At 31.2% G+C, this 13,136-nt stretch overlaps 1 protein-coding gene across 7 annotated transcripts in view; it reads left to right on the forward strand.

Moving 5' to 3' along the window:
• Nucleotides 1-13,136, forward strand: part of LOC127845541 (mucolipin-2-like) — a 64,053-nt gene that overhangs the window by 46,233 nt on the left and 4,684 nt on the right. For 6 of the 7 annotated variants that reach the window (XM_052376552.1, XM_052376556.1, XM_052376557.1 and 3 more), the window contains 8 exons: nt 356-450; nt 572-680; nt 1,067-1,184; nt 1,318-1,405; nt 1,759-1,858; nt 10,072-10,205; nt 11,433-11,549; nt 11,702-11,812. In XM_052376552.1, coding sequence (XP_052232512.1) covers nt 356-450; nt 572-680; nt 1,067-1,184; nt 1,318-1,405; nt 1,759-1,858; nt 10,072-10,205; nt 11,433-11,549; nt 11,702-11,812 — 872 coding nt within the window. Of the gene's footprint in view, nt 1-355; nt 451-571; nt 681-1,066; nt 1,185-1,317; nt 1,406-1,758; nt 1,859-10,071; nt 10,206-11,432; nt 11,550-11,701; nt 11,813-13,136 lie in introns of those variants that run through there. The other variant, XR_008033252.1, reaches the window with a different exon arrangement.

Below are 13,136 nucleotides of genomic sequence, written 5' to 3' on the forward strand. Positions count from 1 at the left end.
AAATTTGCATAATCTACACGAACTTTTGTTAGAAATTAGATGAAGAGAATCATCGCATTGCACATACGTATACACCAGTTTATACCGGTGTTGTTTCTCAATCGGTTCATATATAAAGCATGCGCACAACCCTCAAATGTCGAAAATTCTTTGGTAATTTTTGCTACTTGAACTTTCTCATTCTTGCGAAGACGGTATCCGCATAAAGCATAAAATAGCACTGCTTCCACTTTAACACTATAATACGATGTTATACTATTGGCACACGATTTGCGCCCGCGAAATCTAAGAAATCTTTTTTAATGAAATATATTCATCGCTGAAAATTCTTTTTAATTTTATCTTTAATTTTTAGATTACGAAACACTTACTTACCCACCTCCGCTTGACCCTTTTGCAGTGTACAACGTAGAGGATTTCATTGACAGAATAAACTTTGCCGTCGAAGGGGTAAATACTTAGCTATGTAAACAGTAAACATTTCTACTAAGTGTTATTTAGTGTCTCATACATGGTTTTAAGGCTGGAATGTGAGTATGTAGGTTAATGTTTTGCATTTATTTTGTTGCAGTACTACAATATTGAATTCCAAGCTACGGGACACTTCACGATACTTCCCGTTGACCAAGTACATATAAACTTAAACTACATGCTGACAGACTCCATAACAGAAATCAGATGTAAGTTTTTATTCCATTTAACAAAATATGATTGATTAAGGAATCATACACGTGACGATTGGCATTTTTGCACGGTTGTCATTCTTTCATATATATTGGATTAAGCATTTTCCTATAGTGTTTATGTAATTCAGAAATGAACCACACATAAACATGTAAAACAGGTGACATCGGCGCAGAATACTGTTAGTAGTTATTCAATGTTTTTAGTGATTATTGATGAACTACTTTCCTTTTGTCGACCATTTCTCTATTTTTATCTTTTTTCCCATTCTGAATCATTTGTCGATTACTTTTAATAAAGAACTATAATATAACACTTTAATCTATGTTTATTAAAGTAAGCCATATAGTTGTAATAAAATAGTATAAAAAACCTATTACAGCTTCAACGTTATTACCAAACTACGGACTGACAAACGTCACAGAGAACGGACATATTGTCTACAAATACGATGTATTAAAAGAGCTGGAATATTACAACTTATCGGGCGTGTTTAACAGGTAAATGTCCTAAGTTAAACAATAAGTATGCTTAAATATATTGCACCCGATTAACCTTTTCCTTCAACGTTTTTTTACATACGTTCGGCACAAATAATTAAAGATTCAACATTACATTTTTTTACAATTGCAGCATACTCGATGTTAATTTGACGGCATCTTTGCATTCATTTCGCGTTCCAAGAAAAGGTGCTGCTATGTGTCTACAGATACAGATAAATGTAAGCTAACGGGTGAACTAAAACATTTTTAATATTGTATTGCTTTTTAAGCCCGAACAATTAATCAACTACTTCTTAGTGCTGAATAAAAAAAATACAATGTGGTGCGCTTTTGCTTTAAACCAAAATGTCAACAGCATACATGCATTGTTAAGGTATTGATCAATTTTTGTTTACAATAAAAAAATAACTATCCGCATAATAAGACTAATTGCATATGTTTAAGTAATGGACCATCCGTATTAAGGATCAAAAGCAGTATGGTTTTAGCCGCGGAATGTCAAATCGACCATATTTATATGCTCATTCCGTTTAAACTTACAAATACAACCGCCTAATTGCTTTCTCATTAGGTAGAGTACAATGATATTGACTTCGACGGTGAAGTGGACATTGAACTCCAGACTCTCACAACAACAGTTGCATGTCAACGCATGAATATCACAGCAGCTGGTAACCTATTAGTTAGACTTGGATGCAGATGGAAGATTTATTTAGCAAATTAAGCCTCATAAAGTACAGAAGAGGTCTAAAAGGTCACGAAGGAGTTATACAATTGGAAAATAGACTTTGTCATTTCATACGAGCCTTATCAATCGAACAAAGTCACCTAGCATTTCGATTAATTCCATTATATGTCCTTCTCGCATAATGGGAATATAGTGTTGGCCTTGTCCGTCCGATAGTATTTCTTAAAGTAACATAAATACTCAAAATCAACTAATGTTTCGAAAAATATTTCGCAAAGTAAAGTTAACCCAACAAAGTGTTTCTTATAGAAATAGCAACATGTTCACCGCTAGCTGATGTATGGTAATGTATAGATTTAACGAGATACAAAATGATCATTTTTATTTTTTGTGGCAAAATATATTCCATTTTAATTTCCCGCGACGATATCTATTCATTCGGCACACGAACACTTATAAGCATGTGTTGAATATATTTTCCCAGAAAAAAGAGAGCATTTTGTATCTTGTAAAATCTATTTTACCAGGTCACATCTAGCGTTGCAATTTGGCAATAGGTATAAGGAACACTTATGTGTTATTGGTTAACTTAATTTTACGAACAATTTTGCGAAATGCACGTTGAATTTGTGTGTTTATGGGCATGAAAAAAAAATCAACCTACACTGGTATGATTATGCACGACCATTTTAACTTCCTACTTAAGTAAGAAACAGTCTCTAAAATGCTTAACTAAAATAGGGCAAATTAATTTTGACCAGAAGTGTTTCAAAACTCTTAAAAACAAACACAGTGCAAAATGAATAAGGTTAGTGGCTTCTTAGTAAGTTATTAATCTTATTATGAATTACCAAAGCGTATCAATAATATGCCTTTTACTAGTGTATACTATTGTTCTATAAATTGGATGTGTATTGTTTTGAATACTTCGCGTTTGTTTGCGTATACGCTGTCGTATGTTGATAAACGCTGTGGTTGCGTAATACACAATGTTTGAAGTAATATTGGTTGCTAACGACTGCATACGTCGTCATGGCTTACTTCGCATACATCATTTATTTCTTCACTGAGCTATGATTACGAACTAATATGTGCTTTAAAAGCATCTTTTGATATTTTCATACATAACAAATATTAGTATACTCTCCGAATAGGCGTATACTATACATTCATTTAATCGTTATTTGATAAAGATCACACATAACTTGGATATGTTCCACTAGGTAAAAACTAATATAATCTCGAAACTCTGTATTTACCAAGATTAGCGTGGAAAATATATAAACTTCAAGCACATCATTCCATTATATTAAAACACACTGTATTCTATAGTACGTGCTTGAAGAAGGCTATACTAAATAATTTAGTACCGCACAAACATCGTACTTATTCGAGTACACACGAGCTGCCCTAAGTTGTGTGAATAACGAACTGATTTGAAGAGCGGATCTTTAAAAACATTCACATGCGCAATTACCGTGATCAATTTAATTGAGGATATAATGAGCGGTGAGCATTTTAGATTTTCAATTACTCGGAAACTACACAAGGACACACCTATTGACATAAACATTTATAAAGACTTTTTTAATTTTATTTTTGTTACACTGAGCATATTGCATTAAAAGGTGAATTGTACAAATTGGACTAAGTATTTTTTTCTTTTTCTCTGAACAAAAATATCATTTTGCCCCTTCGTTGTTCTGAAAAAGCCTGTAAGTAAATGGTTATTCAGATTTATTTCACGGCCAATGAAGTTATATAAGTTATGCATGTCGGGTTCATGGGCTAAATGTATAAAAAGGCAAGTAAATACGTAACAGCAAATTCAAATAAATGCAGTCTAAGAGAAGGCTTAATTTATCCAAGCTAACAGAACGAGTTTTTGGAACCGCACAGTGTCCATCATTTAATCAGCAATGCGTGACAACATAATTTGTCATTATCACATTATAAATTTATTTGGAAATCTCACTAACAAGAGTCAAACTAGGTCACACTAAATTAAGAGGAAACTATTGACAATAAATAATGTTTTGAATGCGTTTGGTAGAATGTGTCAATAAATATGGATACAGTTTTTTACTCGGAAATTCTCTCGTCTGTAATTATTTAAATGTAATAAAAAATATTTTATTGCTATGACACATGTTTATGGTGATATTGTTTTTGAAAAATAAAATCTTAAGTGCAATATGAAGGTCATAATGTCTAAGCTCCTGTAAAGATTGGAATGCTGTCAAACTATGTCAAAGCGTTTTGTTAGATTTAATTCACTTGTAAGACCCCATTTTTCTATGAGTGATAAGTTGGTTCCTTTTTCCTAGTTCCTTATTCCTTATTCGAATAAGGAATAAGGAACTGTTCCTTTTTTCCTTATTCACGCGTTACATATTTGTTATATGGTTTTAAAGAACAATAATTCCATTATTTCTGAAGTAAATAAAAAAAATTAACTTGAATAGATTTACTTTATGTATTACGTTATATATTCACGTTTCTTCTTCGCGTTTGCATAGGATTTCTTGTTTAAACCGAACCGATATTTTCTAATTCAAATACTAACTTCACATCAACAAAACCTAAAGTATATACTATTATTTTACATGCATGTAATATTAAAGTGTAATATTGAACATTTAAACATGTTTGTTTTTATTTATAATCCATTTCCTTATTCGCGGCTGAATAAGGAAAAAGGAACTCGTTCCTCATTCTTTTTTCAAGCCAAATAAGGAACTGGCATTTTCTTACTTAAACATCAATAAAATTGATCCAAAGTAAACCAAATATAAATGAACATTTTATTTATGTATTGGTTGTATATGTAAAATACTAATTGCAATATAGTTCTACTAAGTTTTACGTGATATTAATCGAGTTCCTTATTCAGATTGAATAAGGAATAAGGAAGTGGCTCCTTATTCCTTATTCGATTCGAACAAGGAAAAGGCATGTTCATACTTAATAAAATATTGAAATAAACCACAAAGACAAATAAATCAATGAAAATCATTGTAAATGTAGGATGGATATCAAAAAAACATTAATTGCAGCACATCTCTGATAAGTTTAATTTAATGATAACATAGTTCCTTATACGGATTGAAAAAGGGATAAGGAACTGGTTCCTTATTCCTTATTCAAATCGAATAAGGAACTGGCAGTTTCATACTAAACAAAATATTAATATAAACTAAAGAGACCAATAAATCAATGAAAATCATTATAAATGTAGGTTGGGTATCAAAAACATTAATTCTAGTACATCTCTACTATGTTTCATTTATTGATATCATATTTTCTTATTCGGATTGAAAAAGGAATAAGGAACTGCTTTTTGAAAAATGCAAAGTTATCTATTAGATCGGCTAGAAGCCGATGTTGTTGTGCACGCATTAACTTGTGCAGATTCAAAGCAATCGTTTTACGTAATGGGCGATATAATTCGCTTGGAATTGGCTCGCCACACAGGCACAATACATCGATTTGATTTTAAGAATTCTACCATGCCACAACTTATAAAGGTCCTCACGCTTCCAAATGGGTTGTGATTGTATGTTTCTTTACATCTTTGGATGAATTTATAATCGCTGAATCGCACTACATTCACCGATTTTTTTTTTAAATGATGCGAAATATGATGAAAAAACATACAAAACCTAATCAGTCTGTAAAATTATCCGTTAACTTTCAAAACATCCGTGCCTGAGCGCCACCTCGGCAGTAGCATTGGCTCATTTATTAATGCATCTCAAAAAAGAGGTGACGCGCGTGATTAACGACCGTGATTTATTAAAAACATATTTCCTTATATGGATTGAAAAAAAGAATAAGGAACTGGTTCCTTTTTCCTTATTTTAAATCGAATAAGTTACTGGCATGTTCGTACTAAATAAAATATCAAAATAAACAAAAGAAACCAGCAAACCAATCAAAAAATAAGTTTCATTTTATGATAACCTATTTCCTTATTCGGATTGAAAATGGAAAATGTCTTATTTCTTATTTAAATAATGACGAAAATATAGCTGCTCTATTCTAGAATGATCCGAATTTATATATCCGAAATTATGGCCTCTATAAATAAATGAAACATAGTAGATATATACTGCAATTAATGATTTTGAAACCCAACCTGAATTTACAATTATTTTCATTGATTTATTGGTCTCTTTTTCAATTCCCTTTTCAATCCGAATAAGGAACTAGCTTATCATTAAATGAAACATAGTAGAGATGAACTGCAATAAAATGTTTTTAATACTCAACCTAAATGTACAATGATTTTCATTGATTGTTTGGTCTCTTTGGTTTATTTTAATAGTTTGCTTAGTATGAAAATGCCAGTTCCTTATTCGATTTGAATAAGGAATAAGGAACCTGTTCTTTATGCCTTTTTCAATCCAAATAAGGCACAAGGTTATCATTAAATGAAACATAGTAGAGATGTACTGCAATTAATGTTTTTGATACCCAACCTAAATTTACAATGATTTTCATTGATTGTTTGGTCTCTTTGGTTCATTTTAATAGTTTGTTTAGTATGAAAATGCCAGTTCCTTATTCGATTTGAATGAGGAATAAGGAACCAGTTCCTTATTCCTTATTCTCACTGACTAAGGAGCTGCATTATTATTAAAAAATACTATGTAAAAACATATTGCATTAAATATATTTACCTTCAAACCTACATAAACCATGATTTTCATCGACATGTTATATTATTTGGTGAATTTTAATTTATGTTTGAGAAAGGCAATACCATTTCCTAATTATCTGCTTCATAATACTTGTGTTCAGCGTGTATAGTGACATAGAATATAAAAACAATTGCGACAGAATACGTCCATATAGCATTATCATGCTTAAATAACCCACACTACATCTTAAATATAACATATCCGAAAGTGATTGCCCGAAATACAGGCTTCCGAATAAGTAACTAACTTTACGCCAATTTCTTATTCAGAGGCCATATTTTCAGATATTTATATTTGGTTCATTCTAGAATAGCACAGCTATATATTCGTTATTATCGGCTATTTTTAATTTAAGATTTTTTTACTTTATATGTCTGATATAGTTCTTGAAGTTTTTTCTGACCCTAACTTCTAGAGAAGACTAAAGATAGCTGATCACCAGTCATGATTTAGCTATCCCATTCCGTTCTTATACCTTAACAGTTACAAGGGGATATGATCATTATGTTGAAGATTAAGTATGCAAAGCGATTTCAATGCGTCAACCAGTTCCTTATTCCTCTTTCAATATGAATAAGGTACTATGTTATCATTATATGAACCTTATTAGAGATGTACTTCAAATAATGTTTTTATACCCAACCTACATTAAACATGATTTTCATTTATTTATTGGTATCTTTGGTTCATTTAAATAGTTTGTTATTCGATTTGAATAAGGTATAAGGAACCAGTTCCTTATTCCCTTATCAACCCGAATAAGGAACTAATTTATAAAAAGGAAATTCCAGTTCCTTATTCCATTTGAATAAGGAAATTCCAGTTCCTTATTCGATTTGAATAAGGAATAAGGAACCAGTTCCTTATTCCTTATTCACACTGAATAAGGAACTGGATAATCATCATTTAAAACTTAGTAGAAATGTATTGCAATTAGAATTTTACATATACAACCAATATATAAATAATATGTTCATATATATGTGGTTAATTTTGGGTCAATTTCATTGATGTTTAAGTAGTAAAAATGCCAGTTCCTTATTCGGCTTGAATACGGAATAAGGAACTGGTTCCTTTTTTCTTATTCAGCTACGAACAAGCAACTAGATTATAAATTAAAACAAACATGTTTAAATGTACAAGATTATTTTTTTATCACATACATGTAAAATAATAGTATATGCTTTAGGTTTTGTTGATGTAAAGTTAGTATTCGAATTAGAAAATATCGGTTCGGTTTAAACAAGAAATCCTATGCAAGCTCGAAGAAGAAACATGAATATGTAACGTAATACATAAAGTAAATGTATTCGAGTTATTTTGTTTTGATTTACTTCAGTAATGTTTGCATTATTGTTATTTAAAACCCTATAACAAATATGTTACGCGTGAATAAGGAATAAGGAACAGTTCCGTATTCCTTATTCGAATAAGGAATAAGGAACTAGGAAAAAGGAACCAACTTATCACCCATCATTTTTCTTAGGGGTCTTCACAGAAATGTTATGGACTCACCCTTGTCAGTCCGTCCATCCATTCGTCTGTCGAATTTTTGTGTCGAAAGCATCTCATTTTCTTCTGCTAGATGGCTGCAGCTTTAAAAACAAATGACTAGCGTATTAACGTGCGAACCTCCGTATTTTAGTACCGTTTTTTTTAAACGGAGTAATCACTTTTTTATACACAAAACGACATTTATACTTACTACTTGCAATGCTCTTAGTGTATTTCTTCTGGAGATTTGAACATTTACAAACAGATAAACCAAAACGTAAACTTGCCGGATTCCGGATTCCGTTATCGTTCGGTTAATTTTTACTTTTCGGGAGAAATGGATCCTTTAATACATACATTTTGTTTGACGACTTGTTATTCAAATGTATTGCAGCTACAGGGTTCAACCTTTACAAAAACATATTAACCAACAATGCTCATTTCATTATGACCCGATAACGATTGTTAAACAGAAGTTAGGTTTACTTTTCATTTTGGTAAAACCCACATATATTTACAAAAAGGCTGTATATCGTAAAATGTCCGTAATAAGCTGTCTGGTCCTTTTTTAAACGCGTTCTCTGGTTGTTCTGAAACAGCCAGTCACGCAGTTTTGCAGATTTATATTGCTCATTGGCGATTTGCCCTGAATATGAATTATCGCCCAGATGGGTTCAGTGCTTGAAAAGGCAAGTTGCTCGGTTCGGTGGTAAGGAGAAAGTAAACAATGCATGATCTGCAAAAAAAATTGAAATGACAAAGTAAAGAATTAGTTCTGATCCTATTAATAATGTGATTTGATCGGCTGAATGTACTAAGTTGAGTTGGTAACTGTCGAGATACCAACCAATACCAACGCAGCTCAATTGTAGTTTTTAACAATCTGTAGAAATAGTCACGTAACAAAAAACAAAGACGAAATTTTTTGGCTCTTTATTTTATTCATTATACAGAGAGTTTAACAGCAATGTTTATTTTTATGAGCTTTTTCCTCGTATCCTATTGCATCATAAAGGGATTAAAACATTTTTTTAAGATTCTTCGACAAAATTTGAATTGTCGCCCTTTTAGGCAAACAATGACATGTTTCAACTTGTGTTAAGCGTAACTCAAAAAGTATTTACTATTGGGGCTTGAATCTACTCTTTAATTTGATTCCGGTTCCAGTATCTCATACTTTTGGTCAATTTGAAATTTGACAAAGTAAAGAATTAGTTCTGATCCTATTAATAATGTGATTTGATCGGCTGAATGTACTAAGTTGAGTTGGTAACTGTCGAGATACCAACCAATACCAACGCAGCTCAATTGTAGTTTTTAACAATCTGTAGAAATAGTCACGTAACAAAAAACAAAGACGAAATTTTTTGGCTCTTTATTTTATTCATTATACAGAGAGTTTAACAGCAATGTTTATTTTTATGAGCTTTTTCCTCGTATCCTATTGCATCATAAAGGGATTAAAACATTTTTTTAAGATTCTTCGACAAAATTTGAATTGTCGCCCTTTTAGGCAAACAATGACATGTTTCAACTTGTGTTAAGCGTAACTCAAAAAGTATTTACTATTGGGGCTTGAATCTACTCTTTAATTTGATTCCGGTTCCAGTATCTCATACTTTTGGTCAATTTGAAATACTAGTGTTAACTGTTCAGAGTTAAAAAAATCGAGCATTTAGTTTTTATGAAATGAAATAAATAGAACCTTTACCCGTTCATTTGAAATACCAGTGTTTTAGTGTGTTTTTCTTATTTTGAGTACATAATATTACTAATACATGGTGTTAATATTTAAGATTAGTACTGGGTTAAGAGAGATACTGTGTGTGCCAAGTAAAAATACGATCAAATTAGGAGAAGCATATCTTTAGATGATTTTTCCAATGCTTTTCATAAGTATAAGAATTACGTATCGCTTTTTATACTTGCATCTTATTGTATAAATGGTTTAAATATGTACTGAGTTTCAGGTAAAGGTTTAGTCATGAAATACTTTCAGATGCAGCGATATGTGAAGAGAATGCCAACAAGCACTTTATTTGGTTAACCATTGTAACGTGTGTTTTCGATTCCCTAAGTTGTTTAATTGCAATTGGACTCATCATCATCGTCATCATCATCAGGTACAGTAAGGTACGTTGTTATGGCAAAGTTATATATATACATATATATATATATATATATATATATATATATATATATATATATATATATATATATATATATATATATATATATATATATATATATATATATATATATATATATATAATATATATATATATATATATATATATATCTATATATTAAATATACATTATTGGGTTAACCAGTGATATTTGAAGATAATGCAAACAGGCACTCTGACATTATTGGGTTAACCAGTGTAACGTTAGTTTTCGACTCCCTAAGCTGTTCAATTGGACTCATCATCATCATAAGGTACAGTAAGCTACGTTGTTATGGCAAAGTAATATATATATATATATATATATATATATATATATATATATATATATATATACATTTATCACATGCCATACCCTGTTTCCCATGTAATAGAACCATTACGAATATTTTTATGTTACACATGTGTAATAAAATTATACTTTTTAAGCGTTTTTATTAGCTTATTTTCGTTAGATTGACCAATCGCATGTTGTTAGTTTGCTGAAATGACGTTGAAACGTCAAATGACGTCACGAAACGTAAACAACATTCGGGATTTATCATTATGTTTGCGTAAATATCTATTTAATTTGCTCATTTACAAGCATGTGATAAAAAGATATATCACTCGATGTCATTATATACCATATTCTATAAAACTTGTTCAGGAAATTCGTTAGTAAGTTCGCCAAAGGCTCTCTTACTAACAAAATTCCTAAACTCGTTTAATAAAATATAGAACGGCACGATATATATATATATAAAGAGAGAGAGAGAGAGAGAGAGAGAGAGAGAGAGAGAGAAAGAAGAGAGAGAGAGAGAGAGAGAGAGAGAGAGAGAGAGAGAGAGAGAGAGAGAGAGAGAGAGAGAGAGAGAGAGAGAGAGAGAGAGAGAGAGAGAGAGAGAGAGAGAGAGAGAGAGAGAGAGAGAGAGAGAGAGCGAGTAATCGAACCCATAATCATTTTTGTTCTGGAAAATATCGTACTTGAATTGTATTAGTGTAACAGAATGACAACATCCTGTACAATATCAACCATATAATGTGTGGTGTTTATGGCATGTCGTTTTTTTATTTTCTGGAAACCAATGAAAAAACATCCCCTCACCTTTTTGTTAATTCTGGAAAAGTGGTCGCATTTAACATAGTTGATTGTAATATTGATAATTGTGTGGCTGCTGTTGTTGTTTCAGGAAAACGTAAACAAAATATGCCCATATTTTCTGCGATGGTGGTCTTTGGTGTCGCTGATTGGAGATAGTTTTATTTTCTTTGGGAAGACGTTGCTTGATAATGAAAACAACAAAAGGGTAATAGTATTGTTTCAAACGCGCTATAAATGTATGCATTTTTTATTAATTAATTACATACATATTTATTTATTTATTCGTTCATTTATCTTTATCTCAAAGATTTTTCTTCGTCTGCATTTACTGAAATAATGTGTTCTTTGTTCGTCTAGAATGACCAGAAACTACGGTCATTTGACAAAATTGCGTTCTTCTATGGCATAGGATGCCTTCTTTGCTGGATCGGCTTTATGCGGCATTTGAAAATAAACAGAAAATTTTCGGTAAGATTTATAACATTAAATATTCAAATTAAATTTAGCTGAAATAAATGTATACCAAACGTCTATAATGATCAAACGAAGCACATAGTTTTAAAAGATATCCCATTAATTAGTATTGAAAAGTTCATTTGCGTTAATTCAAGCGCTTAATCATTAATAAAAAGTTCGACCACATGTCGGCGACCACATATTATCTTGTAAGAATGATACAGAATTCGGACTGACAAGGGTGTTATTATGTACAATCGCTCTTGGTGAAGTATATAAGTGGCATAAAATGCGAAAGAATTGTCCATTGACATTGTTTGCTAGAATTTTTGCTATTAGAGAGTCCATGTCAACCTTGTCGAATTATATCAATTTGGATGTGAAAATTGTGTGTCTATGCAATTACCAAAGCAATCGAGATCGTACTTGCTCAAATAAGAACAGGTGCCTTGCCGCTGCGGATTGAAACCGGGCGGTTTAGAAACTTAAAGATCGAAGAAATACTATGCCTTCTGTGTAAATAACTCAATAAGGTCGAAACAGAATACTATTTCTTATGTGAATGTCCTTTCTACCTTTTTTTAAGATTATCATTTTATAACTGTGTATCAAATATTAAACCAAACAAAACTACCATCACGTATAGCTAGCATGTATGCCGACTGATAAGAGACTTATTTATAAATCTGCATTGTTCATTCAAGATTGCTATATGAAACGATCTGAAACATTATATGTATCCGATATAAATTAAAACAAATCCTCATGTAAATTATATAACCTATGTAAATAACATTAGTTATTTCTACATGAACTTGCAATAGTAAGATTTAAGGTCCACTTGTTTATAATTAACAGAAGTTTATGATGTAAACTATCCATGTTTATACTTCAAACAATTTAACTCTTTTTATTATCGTGATCTTTCCTGCACTATTTTGATTTGATTTTATGACTTCACCGATTACATGTCAACTCAGTGACTTGTAAGCAATTTTTATGGCTGGGTAGTACAATGTTTTGTACATATATTTGTTTATAATAATATTGATCATATTATTGCTGTAAATACAAATGATTAATTATGTACTTTGCATCACTTTAAAAAAATATACAACTACTACTTCATATCAATAAAATAATCATATGTAAGTAGTCCCTGTAACTAGCGGTTGCGAATGATCGATCAAGCGTAAATATGTGGTCGGTACAAGATTTCAGTTTCTGAAAACGATTCTTCTTATCGACGATTATTTTTTTCCTGTCCATGTTTAATGCTCAGCTTTTGTTTGGTACATTCGCGAAGACTTTTTTTCATGGCCGGAATTTGGAATTT

The sequence above is a fragment of the Dreissena polymorpha genome, chromosome 9, assembly GCF_020536995.1.
Source record: "Dreissena polymorpha isolate Duluth1 chromosome 9, UMN_Dpol_1.0, whole genome shotgun sequence".
Classification (NCBI taxonomy): Eukaryota; Metazoa; Mollusca; class Bivalvia; order Myida; family Dreissenidae; genus Dreissena; species Dreissena polymorpha.